This window comes from Myotis daubentonii, chromosome 16 (genome assembly GCF_963259705.1).
Source record: "Myotis daubentonii chromosome 16, mMyoDau2.1, whole genome shotgun sequence".
Taxonomy (NCBI): Eukaryota; Metazoa; Chordata; class Mammalia; order Chiroptera; family Vespertilionidae; genus Myotis; species Myotis daubentonii.
Window position 1 is genome coordinate 25,856,974 of NC_081855.1, and position 22,016 is coordinate 25,878,989.

Consider the following 22,016-nt stretch of genomic DNA (forward strand, 5'->3'; position numbering starts at 1 on the left):
ACGCACTCCCTGCTCGTGCTCGCCAAGCGGAGATGTCCATGATTAGAGAAAAAGTGCCTAGAAACCACAAGGGTGCTGCTGGGATTGGAAACAGCGACATGGCTTGCAGGACCCCGTGTAAAATCGAAGACCACGCGGGCTCCCTGTTCAGAAGGGATTCCGAGTTTGAACACAGTGACAGCAGAGCATGAGACCAAGCGCGAGGCCCTTCTCAGCTCAGGGCCCAGGTCACGCACCCATGAAGCTGACCTGGAGGGGCCGGTCTCCAGGAGACATCTTGACCTCCTGGTGTCCTAATTCAGCTCCTGCTTCTGTGGCTTGAATTAATGCCCGTGTAAGGCTATCTCGTTGTTGATCTTCCTGATGTCTTCCTGTCCCCCAGGGCAAAAATAGAGGAACATCTGGCCAGGGTGGAAGCTGTAACAAAGGAGATAGAAACAACAGGAACCTACCAGCTGACGGGAGATGAGCTCATCTACGCCACCAAGCAGGCCTGGCGCAATGCCCCACGCTGCATCGGAAGGATCCAGTGGTCCAACCTGCAGGTGCGCTTCCCTAGAGCCGAGCTGGAGAGGAAGCGATGGACAGGCGGGCCCTGGGCAGAGGCCCCCGAACAGCCACGCAGAGCTGTGCCCAGGGCTCCCGGACGGAACCCGGGGCCTCAGCTTCTCTCTGCACGCCCCTGAACCTAGATGGGCCCCCTTGGGAAGTCTAGGGTCCGATGTCAGCCCCAGGGTTTCCAGCTGATCGTTCTCTCTGATGTCCAAGTTGGGAGACTAGCGGCCAACATCAAACCAAATGGCCTTGTTATTGTTACTATTGTGGAAGCCCTGGTGCCGCAAGAGAGGTGGTTCGCCTGGACTGTTTGGATCCTTGGCCCCTAGAAAACATTTTCTCTAGCGTAGCCTCCTAGGACCTCTCTACATTGAGGGGGTCTTGTGTTGCTAAAGAATATCGCAAGCCTTTGGACAGAGACATGACTAGCGATGCCAGTGAAAGCACCTCCGCCTGTAACAAAATGTGCTGGAGGCCTGGTGTCCAATGCGCTCACCTTGTAGAGAAACTAGGCTGGGCTGCGGAAATACGGATTCAGGGTGCTTGCCATCCAGTTTTCTTGGGATTGGGGTTTTGATGGGATCTTCCAAGTGGGGGTGCTTGGGCTCCCCTAGGAGAGCAGGAGAAAGGCTGGACGGGGCAGCCCTGGGGTGGGAGGTGTCGATGCAGAGATGAGGAAGCACCTCTCTGCTTGGTGTGTGGCCCCGGGGGTCCGGGGCCCACCCTCGGATCCCTTGTGATTTAGCTTCTGATCATCCCTGAGTTCTCACTGATCTTGGTGGGCGTGTCTGGGGGGCTGTGTGCAGGTCTTCGACGCCCGGCGCTGTTCCACTGCCCAGGAAATGTTCGAGCACATCTGCAGACACCTGCGTTACTCCACCAACAACGGCAACATCAGGTGGGAGCCCCTTTGCCGAGGCGATGGCTGGGGTCCACCCACCTCAGAGGCCATGGCTGGGGTCCACCCACCTCCAGACTCAGCCAGAAGATACAAATGGGGTTAGGGGTGGCGCCTCTGGCTCCAGGAGAAACCAGGGAGAAAGAGAGTGGAGACTCGGGCTTCTTTAGGGAGCCCTCGTAATGATCAGAGCCTCTGCGAGCTTAGCCCCCCTCGATAGCCTGTATTCTTGGTTTCCTTCAGACTTGGAACCATTTGGAGGAGATGGAGGGGGGGTCTTTAAGATGGAAGAGGGAAGGAGACGGTATTTCAGGAAGTGGGGCAGGTTACACAGAGGCAGGGAGCGCTGGGCATGTTGGGGAGCTGCAGGAGCTGGGTTCCGTAGGCTCAGGTGCAGAGGGCTGGGGAGTGGGAAGACAGGAAGGGGCAGGGCACCAGAGAGGGATGGCTGGGAGCCCCGACCGGAGCCAGGTGGTAAACAGCACGGTCCTTGTCTTGGGGAAGGTCGGCCATCACGGTGTTCCCGCAGCGGGGCGATGGGAAGCACGACTTCCGGGTCTGGAACTCCCAGCTCATCCGCTATGCCGGCTACCAGATGCCTGATGGCACCATCCGAGGGGACCCCGCCTGCGTGGAGTTCACCCAGGTACCAGATCCAGCCTTGGAGGGTGACAGTGGAGCCTCGAGGGGGCGAGGTGCCTGGGTCTGCAGACTCACTGGCCTGTCTTGTCCCCAGCTGTGCATCGACCTGGGCTGGAAACCCAAGTACGGCCGCTTCGACGTGGTGCCTCTGGTCCTGCAGGCCGGCGGCCGCGACCCTGAGCTCTTCGAGATCCCACCTGACCTTGTGCTCGAGGTGCCTATGGAACATCCCAAGTAAGCAGGCCGAGGGTGCTGGGTGTGAGTTAACATGCAGGTCCCCCTCCTTTCCTGAGGGAGACCTCCATCCTCAGGCCTCTCTTTGCATCTCCTCCAAAGCCCAGTCAGCAGCAGGTGCTCCAAAGGGCTTGTTTTCAAGGCCCCCCCCCACCCCCTTGTCACCCTCATACAGCGACTCTGCACTTGTGTCTGGGGCTTCCGACTTATGAGGGAGTATTGATGAGGAGGGGGAAGCGCAGGCTTGGACAGATGGGGCCCTAGGAGCTCGGGAAGCAGTGACCTTGGGAGAGGAATCCTTGTGGGGCTCTGAGATCCTCATACTGAGCAGCACAGGCCTCTGTTGCCTTCCTGCCAGTTCTATTAGCGGTGCCTCGCCCGACTGTGATGAAAGCATAGGTTACAGTGACTTCAAGAGCTCATCTGGTTCAGCCCTTGCTCCAGACAGCTCTCACAATCACAAAATACCTGCCTATGTTGAGACTCACTGTGTCGCCATCATTGGGCTGGGCTCTCTTTCTGTGTGTGCGCCTTGAGTATCCGGAACTCAGTCCGCCTCAGGGCCATTGGACTTGCTGTTCCCGTGCTCTTTCCTCAGAGTACATTCCTTCTTGTCAGTGCGGCATTCCCCCTCCCAGAAGCCCCTCCTGATCTAGAGTAGCGCCCCCGCCCTCTGTTTAACACGTCACCTGGTTTTTATTTTCCTATTTATTTGTTTGTTTACTTGTTTATAGTCTAGACTGGAGTCTATAGACTGTTAACTCCTTGAGAATAGGGAACTTGCCTTTTTTGTTGTTGTTAATCTTCACCTGAGGATAATTTTCCATTGTTTTATTTTATTTTTTGAGGGGGAGGAAGAGAGAGAGAGAAATATAGATGTGAAAGAGATACACAGATTGGTTGTCTCCCACAGGTGCCCTGACTGGGTATGTGCCCTTGATCAGGAACCAAGCCCACGACCCTTTGGTGTGTGGGGTGGTTTTCTAACCACTGAGCACCACCGGCCAGGGCAGGGTCTTGCCTTTCTTGTTCAGCAGTATATCCTCAACACCTAGCAGGGTGTCCAGCACATAATAGGTGCTCACTTATAAATATTTCTGGAATAAATGAACATACAAGTGAACGATAGTACTATCTTCACAGTAATCTCACGAGTTTGATGCTATTACCTCTATTTTGTTGGTGGGGTGAGTGAGGCTCAGAGTGGCTAAATAACATCCCAAGTTCACACAGCTGGTAAGCCCTAAGGCAGAACCTGAAACCAGGCTTTCTGACTCTAGCGTCCTTAACCACTATGTTATGTGGGTTCTCAGCATTTGGCACTGGCCTGTCACATACTTGATGCTTACTATATGACTGGGTGAATTAATGAATGAGTGAATGAATGTGTAATCAATGAAGGACACTGCGTGCACCCCTTCACCCCTCCAGGGGGGATGAACTTAGAGATCGACCCTTGGAACAAGAGCTTTCTTGGTTGACTCTTTCTGAAGCTTTTTTTGGGGGGGGGGCGGTGATGGGGGGCAGAAGTGAAGGCCCCAATACCCAATGGTTGTGTGTCCCTGCCAGGTACGAGTGGTTCCGGGAGCTGGGGCTGAAGTGGTACGCCCTGCCTGCCGTGTCCAACATGCTGCTCGAGGTGGGTGGCCTGGAGTTCCCAGGGTGCCCCTTCAACGGCTGGTACATGGGCACAGAGATCGGGGTCCGGGACTTCTGTGATGTCCAGCGCTACAACATCCTGGAGGTCAGGAGGGCCGTCCAGCTGGGCCAGCGGGAGGTGTGGGCCTGTGGTTTGGTCCCAAGGACTGATGCACCGCCATTTCTCTGCCTCTGCAGGAGGTGGGCAGAAGGATGGGCCTGGAAACGCACAAGCTGGCCTCACTCTGGAAGGACCAGGCTGTCGTGGAGATCAATGTCGCCGTGCTCCACAGTTTCCAGGTATGACTGGGGTTCTGGGGGCCTTTCTGGTGAGAAGGTCATCTGGCCCAGCCTCGCATGCCATGCTCGACTTCCCATGACAGCACGGTTCATTTATTTATGCACCAAACAAGCATGGAACACCCAGCTTGTGCCACACACGGTGCTAGGTGCTGGGGATACAGACAGAGAAGCCCTCCCACTAACTTGAGGTCTCCTAGTACAGCTTGCATGCTTCTAGCAACAGGCAGCTGCTTTCCTCCCATGACTGGTCAACCCCTGCGTTTAAGCACTGAATCCTGTCCTCTCTCAATTTCTCAAGGACTTTAATCCTGAAAATGTCCCCCTTCTCTCTCCTGTCTCACCAGTGTCTCCCTCTCCACTGCGTCATTCCTGTCAATATCAATAGGCTGTAATGGTTCTCATCTCAAAGAAATCAGTGGCTAGCTTAACCAAATGCCTCCCCCACCTCCCACCGTGTTTTCTGCGTCCCTTTAAAATCAAGGAAGGACCTCTTTACACTTCTGCCTCCCCCAGCCCCTCCCGTCGGGCCTCTATCTCCTACCAACCTCCCAGTCACACTAGAATTCTTGCTGTTTTTCAGACTAACCGATATAGTTCCCACCTCAGGGCCTTTGCACTTGCTTTTCCCTCTGCCTAGAGCACTCTTCCCACAAGTCATCCCACGACCGGCCCCTTCCCTTCATTGAGGTGCCAATGTCACCTCCTCAGAGGAGTCCTTCCTGACCATGCATATAAAACGGCACCCTCACCCCACCTCCACCCTCTTTCTCTCTCTTCTTCCCTTAACGCTCTTTATTTTTCTTCATAATACTTACTAGCTCCTGACAATATATACTACATCTACTTCTTTCTTTCTTTGTTGTTTTGTCCCCACCCCCAGCCCACCCCAGAATGTAAGGTCCATAGGGCAGATATCTTATCTCTCTTGTTTACTGCTGTACCTCTAGAGTCCAGAAGAGTGTCTGGCACATGGTAAAAAAAAAAAAAAAAGTGTGTTGAGTGAATGAACGAGAGCCCACAACCACATGAGCAGTGATGCTCTTATTTCTGAGTGACAGTGCCCACCCCTTGGACCTACACACAGCAGGTTGGTTCCGGTGTGAGACGGAGCCCACTGGACCATCTGCTGCTCTTACGCATATAAACACATCCTTTGGGAAGGAGGCATGGGGTGTGTGAAGATATTACTGTAGAAGCTGGGACCATCTCCACGAAACTGGCAGGTGCCCTGGTGGCCAAACCACTGGGCAGAGAGTCATTCATTCATTCATCAAAGTTTTATTGAGCATTTTCCATGTGCCAGGCCCTAGGCTGGGCCACAGACGTGAGTGGTGAACAAACTAGACAAAAATTTGTCCTTGTGAAGTGTAGTGGGGAGCTGACATTAAACAATCGCCCAGTAAATATTTACGATCACACGCTGTTCCCCAGGGCAGGTCACCCCATAGGTAGGTCAAGCTTGTGCTTGATTCAGGGAGGGGGTGGCCTTGAGACAGGACAGGAAGAGCCCCGTGGGGCTGGCCCAGCTTGGGAAGGCCCCACGGGCCACCCGTGGACCACACATCCTGACTCCTGGGGCTCCCAGCATCGGTCCTGACACTGGCAGGATGCGGATCTGTCCCGGAAAACCTGCTGGTCCTTCCCTGGCTCTTAACCATTGCTGGTCCCGTCCCGTCACTGCTTTTGAGTCTCCAAGACTTCCTCGTCACTGACCCTCCTTCACAGTAAACTTCCAAAGACTTGGCCTTGTTTCCTAATTTTTAAAACAGAGATAATAACTGTCCCTCCCTCCCTAGGTTACTGTAGGAATTAAATGAAATAGATGCAATTTAGCAGAACTGCCTGGCCCATGGTGAACACTTAGCAAGCACTCATGTTGTTGTTGTTATTATTTATTATTGTTACTGTCATTATCACAACAATCCATTCCAGAGCTTAAAACTGATCTGGAACCCAGGAGTTGCATATGTATGGTATATGTATGTATAAATGTTAGAAGGTGTGAGGGGGCCTCCTGGAACCTCCATCAGCTACTAGTAGCTCCTCTCCTCCTCTTGGCCTTGACTCATGTTTGTGTCCTCCTCCAGGAATGCCTGTCCCTGGCCTAACTTGTACCCATCTCTCGGGACTCACCTCCTCTTATAAGCTGTTCCTGGAAGCCCCATCTCTCCTCCAGGCCTCTGAGCTAAGCCCTCTCCTCTGCCCTCCATCAGCACCTGCACGCCTCCACGTAGCTGCTATCAGACCACGTGAAAAGCGGACTTTCTTCTTCCTCCCCTAATTAGAATACAATCTGATGCATGGAGGGGCCATGTCTTTCATGTCTGTAATGCCAGTGCCTTATGCACTGCCTGGCAGATAGAAATAATAGCAGCAGCTAACTTTACTGAGCACGTTCTGTGCTTTACTTGTAAGAATGTATTGCATCCTTTCGATAACCTCATGAGGAACTGTTAGCATCCCCACTTTACAGACGAGGCAACTGAGGCTTAGTGAGGTTCAGGAACTAATGACTTGTGGTCACAGGGCCAACAAGAGGCCAACGTTGGACCCACTATATGAAGCAAGTGTCTCCTGGCTGCGTGGGTTGCCTCTGGCATTGAGGGTATGGCCCTTGTTGGGTCAGTGTGGGAAGCTCAGACGCTGTGGCTTTTAATTTTAGGATGTTGGTCACTTGTCTTCCAGACACTATGGTTCTCCCTGTGCTTCCATCCTCTTCAGAGGGGTCTAGTTCCTTCTTGGCCAAGAGAGCCACATCCGTGGGGAAGTGACTCCTGGGATTCTCTCCCAACAAAAATGCGCTGTGGTTTGATTTATCAGCATCCAGAGAGAGAGCCATCAGCTGGGAATTTGGGGAGACCAGTGGGCATGGCCGGAGAAGCTAGACACTGCTCCAGAGGGCCAATAGGAGGCCACCATCTGATCTGTGGGCTGACCATGGTGATGGTGATTTTTCTGGCTCCTTCGGCGTGCCTTCCTTTGGATATTTATTTTCAGCCACGAGGAGGGGACCAGAAGGAATTGCTGTCACATTTTACAGATTTCCAGGCCTCCCAGGGTTTACCTGGGAACCCTGCAGTCAACCGACCACTCTCCTGATTCCCCTGTCCTTTGTCTCAACTCCCCCTCTTGCCTCCTTCTGATTTAGAAGCAAAATGTGACCATCATGGACCACCACTCAGCTGCAGAGTCCTTCATGAAGTACATGCAGAATGAGTACCGGTCCCGAGGGGGCTGCCCTGCCGACTGGATTTGGCTGGTGCCCCCCATTTCTGGCAGCATCACCCCCGTGTTCCACCAGGAGATGTTAAACTATGTTCTGTCCCCTTTCTACTACTACCAGGTAACAGAGGGCTTTCCTCTTCACTCTGTCTTGGGGGCTCAGGGGTAGAGACAGTGTGTGTCTGCACATGTGTGCATGTATGTGCACGTGCATGCATGTGTATGCGTGTGTATCCATGTGTGCATGAGCATGCTCGCTCGTGCAGGACATATGGGGAAGGACCAAGAACACAGACATTCTTAATGCTTTTTATTTATTTTATAAAGGTATTCTTTTTTTAAAAAATATATTTTATTAATTGTTTACAGAGAGGGATAGAGAGTTAGAAACATCGATGAGAGAGAAACATCGATCAGCTGCCTCCTGCACACTTCCTACTGGGCATGTGCCCGCAATCAAGGTACATGCCCTTGACTGGAATCTAACCTGGGACCCTTGAGTCTGCAGGCCGACGCTCTATCCACTGAGCCAAACCGGTTAGGGCAAGGTATTCTTTTTTTAAAAAAATATGTTTTTGCCGAAACCGGTTTGGCTCAGAGGATAGAGCGTTGGCCTGCGGACTGAAAGGTCCCAGGTTCGATTCCGGTCAAGGGCATGTACCTGGGTTGCGGGCACATCCCCAGTGGGGGATGTGCAGGAGGCAGCTGATCGATGTTTCTCTCTCATCGATGTTTCTAGCTCTCTGTCTCTCTCACTTCCTCTCTGTAAGAAATCAATAAAATATATTTTAAAAAAATATATGTTTTTATTGATTTTAGAGAGAGAGATGGAAACATCGATGAGAGAGAGAGAGAGAGAGAGAGAGAGAGAGAGAGAGAGAGACATTGATTGGCTGCCTCTTGCATACCCACTACCGGGGATGGAGCCCGCAATCCGGGCATGTGCCCTGAATAGGAATCCAATGGGGGAAATCTTGGTTCATGGGTTGATGCTCTCAACCAGCATTCCCAAGTCCATGCTGAGCTCGGGCCTGCCTGGCTCTCACATCTGCCTTCTTTCCTGAAGGTGGAGGCCTGGAAAACCCACGTCTGGCAGGACGGGAAGCGGAGGCCCCGGAGAAGAGAGATTCGGTTTCAAGTCCTGGTTAAGTAAGTGGGAGTGGCCCGTGTTGACATCTTCCCTCCAGTCAGCCTGCCCTCTAGGCCTTGAAGGGCAGGGAACAAAGAAGTGATCTTGATGGAGTTGGGCTCCCAGAGGTCCCCACACCAATTCTAAGGGTCGCCTGTCGCTATTGTCCCAACCTCCTCTCTCCTCCATTTTCCCAAAGGGGCTAAGCAGCAGGCGGAGTGGGTGAGGGCAGGAGAAGGTGGCGAGTCAGGGTTGATAGCTGGTGAGAAACGTGGGTTCTTTTAACTCAATCTGCCCACTTTAAACACTGTCCCCTCCTACCTTCCTGGCCCCCATCTCCCTCTGGAAGGATGACCCGGCACAGTATCTGTCTGTCTGTCCGCACAGAGCCGTGCTCTTCGCCTCTATGCTGATGCGCAAGACCATGGCGTCCCGAGTCAGAGCCACCATCCTCTTTGCGACGGAGACGGGAAAATCGGAAACGCTGGCCCAGGACCTAGGGGCTTTGTTCAGCTGTGCCTTCAACCCCAAGGTACCTGACCCGGCTGGACATGTGCCATTCCCCTGCCTGTGTTCAGGGAAGTCTGGGAAAGTCAGAGTGCTCTGCTCCAGGATGTCTCAGAGCCTGGATGTGTGGCTCTACGTTGTAAATCACACATAGGAGGATAGGTGTGTCCAGGGGTTCTCAAACTTACACAGTTGATACGTTTTTCAGAGTGTTCCAGGGAATGCAGATTGAGAAACACTTTCTTAAAAATATATATATATATATATATATATATTATTTTAGAGAGGAAGGGAGAAAGAGATAGAAACATCAATGATGAGAGGGAATCATTGATTAGCTGCCTCCTGTATGCCCTCGCTGGGGATCTAGCCCACAACCCGGGCATGTGCCCTGACCAGGAATTGAACCCTGACCTCCTGGATCATGGGTCGATGCCCAACCACTGAGCACACTGGTCGGGCGAGAAACACTTTCCTAATGAGCCCCAGTCGCAGTTTCCATGAGCTGCTCTAGATGAATTTTATTGCCGTTCACTGCACACCTTCCCTACAGGGTGCAGTGCTGAGTGTGAAGGAGGCAAAGGGTGAATAAAATGCAGAGAAATAAAACCCCAGAGGGTGGCTCACCCATCCCGTCAGTGCTGGACGCCATTCTTCACCCTTGCTGGCCTCCCGGGGCGGGTGGGCCCGGGTAGGAGCGAGGCCGTGACACCCTTCCCCTGACATTAGCGTCAGGCAAAGTGTCTGCGTTCCGGAGGTGCCAGAGGAGTTGTCATTTTTGTAACCTGCTCACCCCATTTTTGTGGAAGACACGTCCACGCACTAAAAATCCAAAATAGCCGCGGAAGTGGTGGAAGTGTTTTGATCTGGGCCGGGCAGTAGTTTGGAGGCAGACCCCCGCCCCCCCCCCCCCAGGGCTTGCTGACGTGCTGGAGGTGGGGCTGGAGGCAGGGAGGATTGAGGCCGTGTATTCAAGGGGGTTTATCTGACGGATTTGTTAGGCACTCGCCTTCTCTGTGCCACACCTGTGCTGGGGGGAGGCGGGGGGCCTGGGTGATGAAGGGGGCTAAGGGCCTGAAAGCACAGGGTGTCTGGGGAGGGCACAGAGGGCTCCAGCCTGGGAACCAGGGCTGATGCCCACCCTCGGTGCCATGCAGGTTCTCTGCATGGACGAGTACAGGCTGAGCAGCCTGGAGGAGGAGCAGCTGCTGCTGGTGGTGACCAGCACCTTTGGGAACGGAGACTCCCCCGGCAATGGAGCGGTAGGTGGCCCAGGTCCCAGGGGTCTGGGGGGGTGGTAGGGCCCAAGGAAGGGATGTGGGGGTTTAGCATATCCTGAGGAGGACACTTGGGGGTGAGTGCTCAGATCACTCATTTGCCTGTGTTCTTCGTAGTGATCGCCATATGCATGTGTCACCTTTCCTACGACATACTTAATGGATTTCAGCAAACTGACCTACCTTTCAAATTCAACAATTCATGTTTAAAGGAAACTCTATCTCACTCTCACAAATCCAATGAAAGCCAAACAGAGTTATTGAGTTTTAGCTAGATACTATTAGCCGACCATGGCTTGCTTAGGGTTAAAAAAAAAAATAGTAGGCAAGTATTAGAGAGGTGTTAAGGCTCCATTACTACCAATGTGAGACTTTCTCCCTAGTGTTTAAGAGAACCACAACAACAAAAAGTTGAAATGGGAATAACTGAAAAATAAATTACAGAGGAGAGAATACTATCTTACCAGGAGATCTGACACTATATCTGCTAGGTCATGTACCACCTAAAATTATCTTGAGTTCCTGGGAAATCAGGGTTATTTTAGAAAAAACAGGAACAGTTGTTGCTCTCACCAGGTTCCAAACAGGAAGCGGGGCTCACTCACGCCCCCATCAGGAAACCCTCTACAAGGCTGGGTGGGGTGGGGGCTGGGCTGTTTCCGGGCCCCCCACTGAGGGTCAAGGCCACATGAGTGGCTAAGGCTGGACTTGTCCCTGAGCCCCAGCCAGGTACACATCAACCAACTTGCATTTGTGGATCTTGAACCTTCTCTCAGATGTGGCCGGTTCTGAAAGGGCCACTAGAAGAAAGAAGCAGCAGTTGCTTTTATGAATCCTGTCCTGAGGACTTTGTGGTTCTTTCTCTTTCTAGAAACTGAAGAAATCCCTCTTCATGCTGAAAGAGCTCACCAACAAGTTCAGGTAAGGCTGTTCCCACCCCTTCTTGTCCAAGCCCTGCCTGACGGGCCCAGAGTCTGGCACTGGGCATGTATTCGAGGGTCCTCTCTGGGGTGTCCAGGCCTGGAAAGAGCCTGTCCTCAAGCCAGGGAATCCACGCCCCTCTTACAGGTCTGCAGGCCAAACTTAGGGCTGTTCATGGAGTTCGTGACAAGCTTCTGGCGCTAGGGAAGCCCAGAAGGGGGCATCCACTATTGGGCCCTGTGCCGGGCTGCACTGGAAGTGCCTGCGCCCGGCCTGTGGGCTGTTGGTGCTGCTGGGAGATGCTTGCATGGCTGGCTCACTCCAGCCTCTGTGTGTGTGTCCTCCTCGGGCAGGTATGCCGTGTTTGGCCTCGGTTCCAGCATGTACCCTCAGTTCTGCGCCTTCGCTCATGATGTCGACCAGAAGTTGTCCCACCTGGGAGCGTCTCAGCTCACCCCCACGGGGGAAGGGGACGAGCTCAGTGGGCAGGAAGAGGCCTTCCGCAGCTGGGCCGTGCAAACCTTCAAGGTCAGTTCACAGCTGGTGCTGCCCCACAGCACGGACAGGGCGCAGTGGTGCCCCCGGAAGAGCTCCACTTTAGGCCTGTGTCCCTGGGTAGGAGAAGGTAGCAGGACACCTCCCTGACTCCTGGGAGCTTTGGTTTAAGATCTCTTCCCCTCTGACTATCCAGCGCCTCTTGACAGCCTGGTCTTGTTGGGGACAGAGCTTGGGGATGGGGACCACACAGTTCAGGTCGTTGTTGCCTGAGGTTTGACTCCTGATTTAGCAAACTCCTCCCTTAAGCAAAGCCTTTCCCTAGTGGTGGTGGTGCCGCTGATGACGAGGGCGCTCACGAACACGGATTCCCTCTGTCTCCTTCCAGGCAGCCTGTGAGGCGTTCGATGTCCAAGGCAAACACCGCATTCAGATCCCCAAGCTCTACACCACCAATGTGACCTGGGACCCGCACCACTACCGGCTCGTGCGGGACTCTCAGCCTTTGGACCTCAACAAAGGTACCTGCTTCCCTGCACCACACGGGGCTGGTTGGCCCTTCCTGCCCGGTAGGGTCTTTGAGCACGGGACCCTCTGAACAGGGGCAGCTGGCCGAGGGCTACCAGGCGTCTCTCTCTTGTTGCCTCCAAGAGCCGGTTGGGGTGCCAGAATCGAGGCCTTGCTTCGTCCCTGAGGGAGGCCACTTAAGGAGGAAGCCCTGGGAGGGAGGTGGAGAGAGAAGGGGGCCACACCAACGGAGGGCCTCCTGTGTGCCAGGCACTGTGCTGGGCTCTTTGCCCACCGGCTCTAAGCGAGCCATGACACTCATCCTACAAGACAGGCACAGAGAAAATCAACTTCAGGGAGGCGATGTGAGTCGCCAGCATGTGGTCAAGAACATTCTGCAGAGGCAATTCCAGAACATTCTGCAGCCTGTGAACTCTCAGTGGTGCCAGATGCCATGCCTTCGAGCTCCCCCTTTTGTTGTCCCATGCGTCTGATGGTCCTGCAGATTTCTGCTTGTTTAGGAGGTCCCCGGCTTCCACGATGCTCTCCTGTGGGTCCAGGATGTGCTCGGAATCCCCATATTTGGGCATCTGAGTTATATTTCTCAACACCCAGCAGCAGCACAACCACCCTGGGTCAGACCAAAGGTCCTCATTTATGACTCAGAGACACGGTGGGGAAAAGGAAAGAAAACCCTCCCATGCCCTCAGCGAGACCTCCCGAGGGCAGTGTCCGGATGGCATTGACTCGGGCACATGGCGGCTGCCCCACAGGTGATTGGGAGCCATTGGCCATCTCACCGCCTCTCTGTCCCCACAGCCCTCAGCGGAATGCACGCCAAGAATGTGTTCACCATGAAGCTCAAATCGCGGCAGAATCTACAGAGCCCCAAATCCAGGTAGGGTAGAGCACAGGGCTCTGGGTGATGGTCCATGGGTTTCATTTTAATGAAAGGAAGTGCAGGGCAAGTCAGTCTTTGAGAAGAGAGCTGTGTCCACTGGCATTAGCAGTGAGGGCCGGCTTGACCAGTAACCCCATGGCCACCAGCGCCTCTACGTCTGGTCTCCATTCATCCTGGGCCAGTTTCCCAACTGGGGGCCTGCCTCACTTCCTGCCCTTTGCCACTTAACTCTCTCACCAAAAAGGGGGGCAAGAGAAATTCAACCATTTGGCTCTTTTTAAAATATATATATATTTTTATTGATTTCAGAGAGAAAGGGAGAGGGAGAGAGAGATAGAAACATCAATGATGAGAGAGAATCATCGATTGGCTGCCTCCTGCATGCCCCCTACTGGGGATCGAGCCAAAACCCAGGCATGTGCCCTTGACCAGAATCGAACCCGGGACCCTTCAGCCCACAGGCCGATGCTCTATCCACTGAGCCAAACCAGCTAGGGCCATTTGGCTCTTCCTTAAGAACTTTCAGGAAAAGTCTAGCAGGGAAGGACTTTCCCGCCAGAGTAGGCCCATGCTGTGGATTCTCTGTAGGTTTTGTTTCTCTGTGCTGTCCTCCCCATTCATTAGCAAAACTGGGCTTTGTTCTAGCAAGAACCGGATTTGCCTCCATCTCTCCTGGAGGGATGCTTTCATTAGGCAGAGTCTGTGGTCAAGCCCTCGTGGGCTTGGGAGGACTGCACAGGGGGCGTGCAGCCCATCCTCTCCCCACGGAGAAGCCTCAAGTCTGCCCAGCCTCAGGTCCCTCTGGGTGCCCTAGCCACGGGGCAGGGGGGAGGGGAGGGTGCTGGTGACCATGCTCATGGAACCAGGCAGGAAAATGAAAGGAGGGCGTATTTCCGGGGGGAAAGTGGCCCACCTGCCGGGAGCTCAGGAGGAAGTCCTGGTGGGTTACCAGGGGCTTTTCCTCCCCATTTCCAGCCGCACCACGCTCCTGGTGGAACTCTCCTGCGAGGGCAGCCCAGGCCTCAGCTACCAGCCTGGAGAGCACCTGGGGGTTTTCCCAAGCAACCAGCCAGCCCTGGTTCAAGGCATTTTGGAGCGAGTGGTGGACGGCCCCACACCCCACCAACCCGTGTGCCTGGAGACCCTCAGCGAGACCGGTGAGTCCTCTACACGGACCCTCTGCTGAGGCAGCCCCAACATCCTCCCACCGACCCCCCCAACCAGCTGATGGGCTGGGCCTGGACCTGCACTGTAGGCAGCTAACCCTCCCCTTCCTGCTTGGGGTGGGGGGAGGGAGGCCACGCCCAAGCCTGCACCTTACAAACAGTTCTCAGCCAGGTGGCAGGCCAGCAAACAGGGTGCTTCTTTGGGACCATCTGCCCAACATCAGAGACAAGAAAGCCTTTTCCCTTCATTCCTTTGCTTAACTGGCCACTTTTTAAATGATTGACTGATTCCTTTATTTTTCTATCGAAATTTTAAGTGGTTTCGTCTATATAACAGACAGGCCCTGGGCGAATAAATGAATGAGCCTTGGTGTCTGCCCTCAGAGAGCTCACCACCTAGTACAGGAGGGCGATATGCAAGGATGTTATTCATCATAATTATTATAACAGTGGCAGTAGCAGCTGGCACTTGGGTAATGACTATATGCCAGCATTTTACATGCACTGCCTCTTGAGGCCCCACCGAAGGCATATATGTGCAGCTTGCATGGTGACATAAGAGAGAAATGTGGAAACTGTAAAAATGGTGAGGTTTGAAGGTTCAAGTCCCTGGTCCAGCAATGTGACCTTGGGCATATGGATTAATCACTCAAGGCTTTATTTTTTTTCTCTAAAATAGAGATGCTAAGAGCTTTCCCTGTAGGCTTGTTGTGAGGAACAGATGAGTGGATACAAATGCAACCTTCCCCACAATTCCTGGCACCAAATAAACGCAGGAATGGAGGGAGGTTCATTCCTCACAGGCTAATGAACATCTGTCCAGAAGTCAGAGAATACACCACAGGAGCCTCCTCAGATCCCCAAATATATAACCTCTTCACATTTTCATGGCATTCTAATGTCATACTGCAGCCCCACCAAGGGTCTGGTTTCCCACCCTCCCAGGCAGTGAGCAGGGCTCATGGAGAGTGTGGCTCCTCCTGGCCATCCTCACCGGGAGATGACACTGCCCCTGGGAGGCCCCAGGGCACCCGTTTCCTGTGCAAAGGGGAGGCCCTCCGTCCACGTGGAGAGCACAGCACAGGGTGACAGGCAGGAGGAGAGGTAAACGAGTGAAATCTACCATCTCGGGCCTCCCAGCCTTAGGACTAGCTCCCTGGCCTTAGCTTCCCTGGTGATAATGACACTGTCAGGAATGTGTCCCCCCTAAAGAGAGGGGCCAAAATCAGAAAGCCGGGGTCAGAGGAGCAAAGGCTGGCATTGGACCCCAATGTCCTGGAGAATGTGAGAGAGCCTGACACTCTGGGTTGAGGGGACAGAGATGTCCTTGTGACTGTAGGAAGACAGATGCGGTTCATCGGGCCTTGGGTCTAGATGAAACAATGCAATACTAATACTTTTACCTAACATTTATTGAGCACCTGTGTCCCAGACGCTGTACCAGCTATCACACTGCACTATTTCATTCAATGCTCATACAAACCCAGCAAGACAAGTTGTGTGATTACATCCATTTCACAGAGGTGGAATCCAAGGCTCAGAGAGTTTGGTCACCCAGCTAGTAAGTGGGGAGCCAGAGTCTGAACCCACATCTACTGGCCCCAGCATCCATGCTGTGACCCCCCTGTATAGAGCCCCTCAGGACTCCTTGAGACTCACCACGTCACTCAGGGTGATTGGCGGCTCTCCTAGCACCTCCCAGTATAGGACCCCAGGGGACTGCAGTCCTGGGCTCTTCTCTAAATGAATAAGTGGCCTCTGGGCGTACACCAGTCTTTGGTGGACTTAGTCACTGTGAGCCTGTAATCCACCTGTGGGTATCAGGCCTGGGTGAGAGGGACTGGACTCTGGTGCATACTTAGTTTATAGGATTGAGTCACCATGGATGCTCTTTGGAGGGCTGTTGGTCAGCCTTCCCTGCACCTATACATCTGAGTCCATCTTCCTGCACATGAATTGGGCACATGAGCCCTGTTGCTGTTCCTGGAGCCAGAACTTCAGTGTCTTCTCTCCTCTGCAGCTGGAAGGAGGAGGGGGTCTGCCCCAGAGCCTCATCACCCTCTGGGAAACCTAAAAGGGACCTTTTCCATCCTGACTGTATTCCAGGCAGCTACTGGGTCAGGGACAAGCGACTGCCTCCCTGCTCCCTCAGCCAGGCCCTCACCTACTTCCTGGACATCACCACGCCCCCAACCCAGCTGCTGCTCCGAAAGCTGGCTCAGCTGGCCACAGAAGAACTGGAGAGGCAGAGGCTAGAGACCCTGTGCCAGGTGAAGTTCGGGGCTGCTGGGTGGGGCAGTGGCAGGTCCTGGAGTTGGGGGAAGCCAGAGCTCAGAGCTGGCCTTTCACCTCCAAGTGGGATCCACCCAGCTGTCCAAAGCGAGACTTGCCAAAGTCAGGTGGGAAGTCAGGCATCCTGTCCCATCCCATTTCTAGACACAATTGTGTTGAGTAAGCTGGATCTTTCTGAGTGTGTGCAGGATGCAACCAAAGTGCATGGCCTCAGAAATTAGCTAGGGAAAGTGAGCCACTGTGTCTTGTCTTTGTATTTCCAAATCTTGGACGAGCCTGAGACAAGCCTGGGACGTAGAAAGTGTTGGGGGAAGGATGGCGTAGCTGAATGGATAAATGGGCATAGTGACAGATGGGTGGTTGAATTAATAAATTAATAAGAGAATGCATTAACCCACCTGCAACTTTCTAGGTCCAAGTCTTTGTGAAAGTCTTTGTGACTGGATGTCATTATTATATCATCATTATTGCTAATTATCGTGATTCCAGACACCTCCACTGCCATTATCCTGAGACTGTGCTGCTGTAACTTGGCTCACATTTTCTCACTTAATACAAGAAAGTAGGTGATGCCCTCCTCATTTCACAGAGGTTAAGCAATTGGGACAGGATCCCACAGCTCTAAGACAAGCATCCAGTCAAGATCTGAATCCAGGTCTGCATGGTTCCAAGTGAGATTATAATAAAGATTTGGCTCTTGCCCACAAGTTGCTGACAGTGAAGTTCTCAGCACAAAAGTGAGATCAATGCTACTCACTGGCCTGTGTTCTTTCAGGACAGGAAATAGAGTCTCTCCAGCTTGGTAGTCTCAGCACCCTGGACAGCTCCAAGTCTTTGTTGAGGGGGGGGAATGAATTGAATGAATGAATGAACGCACATACGAATGAAACCTGGACTGTGACAGCCTTTTCCCTCGGAGTGGGGCAGGTGCTCACACTGCCCTTACCTTCCAGCCCTCAGAGTACAACACGTGGAAGTTCACCAACAGTCCCACATTCCTGGAGGTGCTGGAGGAGTTCCCGTCCCTGCGCGTATCTGCCAGCTTCCTGGTCTCCCAGCTCCCTGTCCTGAAACCCCGGTACTACTCCATCAGCTCCTCCAGGGACCGCACCCCCACGGAGGTCCACCTCACCGTGGCCGTGCTCACCTACCGCACCCGAGGTAAGGCCGGGGCAGAGGCTTTGGTGCAGTCCCACTCTGCTACTTACTGGGCAGCTGTTCAATGTGTCTGAGCTTTGGTCTCGTCAGTGAACACCCACCTGCAGAGCTGTTACAGCAGTAGGAGGTGTGTGGCAGAGGTTACTCTGAACCAGGCACTGAGCTCGCCCCTTTGTATGCGTATCATCAGTAGTCGTGTGAGATGGCTACTGTGTGCTTTTTACAGGTGAGGAAACTGAGGCCACTTGTTCAAAGTCACACCATTAGCAAGCAGAGACCTGAGATTCACACCCAGGTCGTCTGCAGGGACCAAATTCTTAACCACCCTACTCCGCTTTGCAGTCCTGCTTCTATTGGGGCAACTTAATGAGATCAAAGGTGGGAAACACCCAATACTTAGTGGGAGCCCGATGATTCTCAGTTTTCCTGATAGTCCAGCCTGAATACAGGGCAGAGTCTGCCTTGATTGTTCATCCCTTCACACACTCATTCAGCAATGATTTGTCCCATACTTCTCTACCCTTGGCACCATGGTCAGTGTGGAAATACTGCACACGGAGCCTCTGCCCTCATGGAGCTTCCCATTGAGAGGGTGCAATGAAGAGAGACCCGCAGAAATAGACAGTTGTCACTGTGGAGGTGCCAAGAAGGGTGCCATGAGGTCAGGGGATGGGGGATGGACCGACACAGACTTGAAGGTCCAAAACCTTGTCCAGTGGGCTTGGCTCCCCCCTGGATGGACTGTGCCCGTGCCTTGCCCTTGGTAACAGAGCATTGCCTGGGGCGCCAAAGCAGGGGAGCCAGCACACACCTCTGAGCCCTCTGTGCTCTGAGCAGCGCAGTCACACAGTTCTGATCTCCGGGCAGAGACCATTTGCTGTGCTAGACAATGTCGCACAGGCCCCAGCTCAGTCCTCAGCCCAGGAGAGGAGAGGCAGGCATGTTCCATGAGAGCAAGATTCCATCCAGAGGAAAACCAAAGGGACTTCTCAAGTTGATTGGAGGTTCCTTAAATTCTGGGCCATTGGGAAAGGAATGTACCCAGAAAAAGCTGGGGTTTCCACAAGTCAAGGAGGGGCCACACACAGATGTCAGAACCGACCAGAATGCTCAGGAGGTAGTCCATCACCCAGGCTTCCTGCCAGTCAGGACTGTATTGGGGAAGACACTCTGGGGCAGTGACTGTAGCCACCCCCAAGGGCCCCTTTGAGCAATTGTCATTGGAGCCAAGTGGTGGCTGCGAGGGTCCCTGGAGAAACTCTTAGAAGGAGCATTGGAGTAGGGGTCAGGGAAGCTGAGCTGCGGCCTGCTTCTGCTGCTACCTGAGTGGCCTTGTACAAGTCACTGTCCCTCTGAGACTCAATTTCTGCAGTGGCCAAAGGAGAGGCTTGCCTGCTCTCTACGTCCCGTTCCACGTTCACCAGCTCTGAGTATATGAAGGGCGGGCCTCAGAACCAGTAGAAAAACAGCTCCCATATTAAAGCCCACGGAGTTCCAGGAGCCACTGGGGCAGTTCACACACCGGGGGTTGGGGGTGGGGCTATGTTGGTCAGGTCTGTGCTGTCCCTGCAGATGACCAGGGTCCCCTGCACCACGGTGTCTGCAGCACATGGCTCAGCAGCCTGAAACCCCAAGACCCAGTGCCCTGTTTTGTAAGAAGGTAAGTACCCCCTCCATTCTGTATGCGGTGGGACCACTGGTTCTGGGAGTTTGGGGTTGAAAGGGAGGGACCTGGGTGTAGGTGCCACTCTGGACCCCTTGGCCCATAAAGAAGGCATAGGGGTCACCGGGGCCTCCATTCTACCTCCTGGCTAGAGAACATGGCCAGGACTCTAGCAGGGATGGAGATGACAGTGGTGATGAAGCCCAGAGGACAGTGAGGCTCAGCCTCTTTAAAACGGACCCAGGGCAAGGTGATGGTGGCTCAGGCCAGAGGAAATGAAGCTGCCTGCAGGACTTGGGAATCAAATTTGAGATAACTGTCTTCTCCAGACGCCCCTCCCCCACCCAACACTACCGCCCAAAGCACACACCCCAGCTACCCGGCCTCTGTCCTGCATGTGCATCCCGCCCATGGTGTCTGAGGACTAGGGCCTGTCTCTTTCTGTCCCCATCAGTGCCAGCGGCTTCCAGCTCCCCGAGGACCCCTCCCGTCCTTGCATCCTCATTGGGCCCGGCACGGGCATCGCTCCCTTCCGCAGTTTCTGGCAGCAGCGACTCCATGACACTGAGCACAAAGGTACAGCTGGGGGGTCCTGAGTGTTGGAATGGGGGGCACCAGGTGGCCAGATCTGAGCTGCAAGAGAGTTGTGCCACTGCCCACAGACATTGCTTGGCCCCGTCCCAGTTTGCCTCCGCCTGTGTGGACAAGTGATATGAATGCCCCAGGCATCAGCTTCCTCATCTGTGAGGTGGGCAAAGTGCTAGATAGGACACTTGCAGGAATGAAATGAGAATTCAAGTTGGGTGGCCAGCTTGCCAGGCTTTGAAGCCCACCCTCTGGTGGCCACCCTTGTAACTGCAGCCTGCTGGGTCTTGCAGGGCTCCAGAGAGGCCACATGACCCTGGTGTTTGGGTGCCGGCGCCCAGATGAGGACCACCTTTACCGGGAGGAGATGTTGGAGATGGCCCGGAAGGGGGTGCTGCATGAGGTGCACACAGCCTATTCTCGTCTGCCTGGCCAGCCCAAGGTAATGGGGCAACTGCCCGTGCAGTGGGAGGAGCATTAAAAGCACAGACTATGGTGGGTGCCCTGGCTCCCCACACACACGCCCCTCACATCTCTCAGCTCTAGAATGTAGGCAGTTACTGTCAGAGCGATGCTGGGAAGCTCTTCCATTCACTCTTCCAGGAGAAGAGACAGGCCCTGAGACCTTCAGGACTAAGTCAGGGCCACATGGTGGCTTAATCCCCGGGCACAGCCTGCTGAGATCCTCCCCTCGAAACTCACTTGCCTGGGGAGAGGTGATCCAGGCCCCTTTATGCACAATCACAGCAAGGCTGGAGGGCGGCCACTGCACCCATCACAGGCCCAGGAAACACTTTACCCCTTGAGCCTGGGGAGTTGGGACAGACTCTTGGCTCCTCGCTTATGAACTTGTCCCATCAGGGCTACTCCCAGAGCCAGTGCTCCAGGCCCAGTGCTGAGGTAACTGGGACCCCCGATTGGCTCCTGGACTTGTATGTCACTGAGGGGCCCAGGACTCTGTGCCCTGCTCTGCATTACAGTGGAGATCCCACAGGCAGTCTGCACTGAGAGAATCCCTTTTCTGGGGTGTAGGCAGGTGGGCTCTGGGCAGGGCAAGTGCTTGATCGATGCCTCTTTGAAGCATGGTGAATGCAGAATTCATCAGGACCCCACTGGACCACCAGTGCCTCAGGACAGGGCTTTGGCTAGAATTCATCTCTCTTGGTCCAGCCCAGGCCTGTGCAATGTTCCGCCGAGGGGGGCAGAGATCCTGTCCATACAGGGGAGGTGCTCAGCCTGTAGCCCATCACCCACCTTGCCGCCTCCCGATGGCCAGCAGGCCTGACTGCACACTTGGCTGCCCTCCCCACCCAGCAGCCGGGGCCTGGGCTCACCATCTTCTCTGCTTTCAGGTCTACGTTCAAGACATCCTTCAGCAGCAGCTGGCCGACCAGGTGCTCCACGTGCTCCACCAGGAGCAAGGCCACCTCTATGTCTGTGGGGACGTGCGCATGGCCCGCGATGTGGCCCACACACTGAAGCAGCTGGTGGCTGCCAGGCTGAGCCTGAGTGAGGAGCAGGTCGAGGACTATTTCTTCCAGCTGAAGGTATGGCAGCCGGGGTGCAGGCCAGGGATGCAGGTCAGGGGCCTGGGCCAGAGAGTCAGGGGAGCCAGGACCAGGGGAGCCAGGACCAGGGGAGTCAGGCTCAGCACAGTCATGAACGTCTAAGGAATCCTAGAGGTGGTGGAGGCCAGAGCTGGAGGGGCTGTCAGAAGCCTGACTGTGCAGCCAGGTCTGGTTGCTCAGGTAAACAAAGGCTGACACGCTGCTTTAAGATAAGACGTTCAGAGCCTCTAACAGGCTCCTGTGCAGAGTGACGCTGCTTCTAAACATGGAGAAAGTACGTAGCATTCACCACACGTGTATATATCACAGCCCACATTTCCGGGAGCTTCCTGTGGGAAGAGCACTAGGCCAGCTG

The 22,016-nt window shown here is 54.1% G+C and overlaps 1 protein-coding gene across 1 annotated transcript in view; it reads left to right on the top strand.

Annotated features, from left to right (window-relative positions):
* Nucleotides 1-22,016, top strand: part of NOS2 (nitric oxide synthase 2) — a 31,116-nt gene that overhangs the window by 8,252 nt on the left and 848 nt on the right. The window contains exons 5-25 of the mRNA XM_059669437.1: nucleotides 383-545; nucleotides 1,362-1,453; nucleotides 1,958-2,099; nucleotides 2,190-2,329; nucleotides 3,899-4,073; nucleotides 4,166-4,267; nucleotides 7,419-7,613; nucleotides 8,559-8,641; nucleotides 9,009-9,153; nucleotides 10,286-10,390; nucleotides 11,277-11,326; nucleotides 11,680-11,854; nucleotides 12,210-12,342; nucleotides 13,148-13,226; nucleotides 14,205-14,386; nucleotides 16,502-16,665; nucleotides 17,641-17,848; nucleotides 19,418-19,505; nucleotides 19,963-20,084; nucleotides 20,387-20,535; nucleotides 21,446-21,640. Of these exons, the coding sequence (XP_059525420.1) occupies nucleotides 383-545; nucleotides 1,362-1,453; nucleotides 1,958-2,099; nucleotides 2,190-2,329; nucleotides 3,899-4,073; nucleotides 4,166-4,267; nucleotides 7,419-7,613; nucleotides 8,559-8,641; nucleotides 9,009-9,153; nucleotides 10,286-10,390; nucleotides 11,277-11,326; nucleotides 11,680-11,854; nucleotides 12,210-12,342; nucleotides 13,148-13,226; nucleotides 14,205-14,386; nucleotides 16,502-16,665; nucleotides 17,641-17,848; nucleotides 19,418-19,505; nucleotides 19,963-20,084; nucleotides 20,387-20,535; nucleotides 21,446-21,640 (2,887 nt within the window). The remainder of the gene's footprint in view (nucleotides 1-382; nucleotides 546-1,361; nucleotides 1,454-1,957; nucleotides 2,100-2,189; nucleotides 2,330-3,898; nucleotides 4,074-4,165; nucleotides 4,268-7,418; nucleotides 7,614-8,558; nucleotides 8,642-9,008; nucleotides 9,154-10,285; nucleotides 10,391-11,276; nucleotides 11,327-11,679; nucleotides 11,855-12,209; nucleotides 12,343-13,147; nucleotides 13,227-14,204; nucleotides 14,387-16,501; nucleotides 16,666-17,640; nucleotides 17,849-19,417; nucleotides 19,506-19,962; nucleotides 20,085-20,386; nucleotides 20,536-21,445; nucleotides 21,641-22,016) is intronic.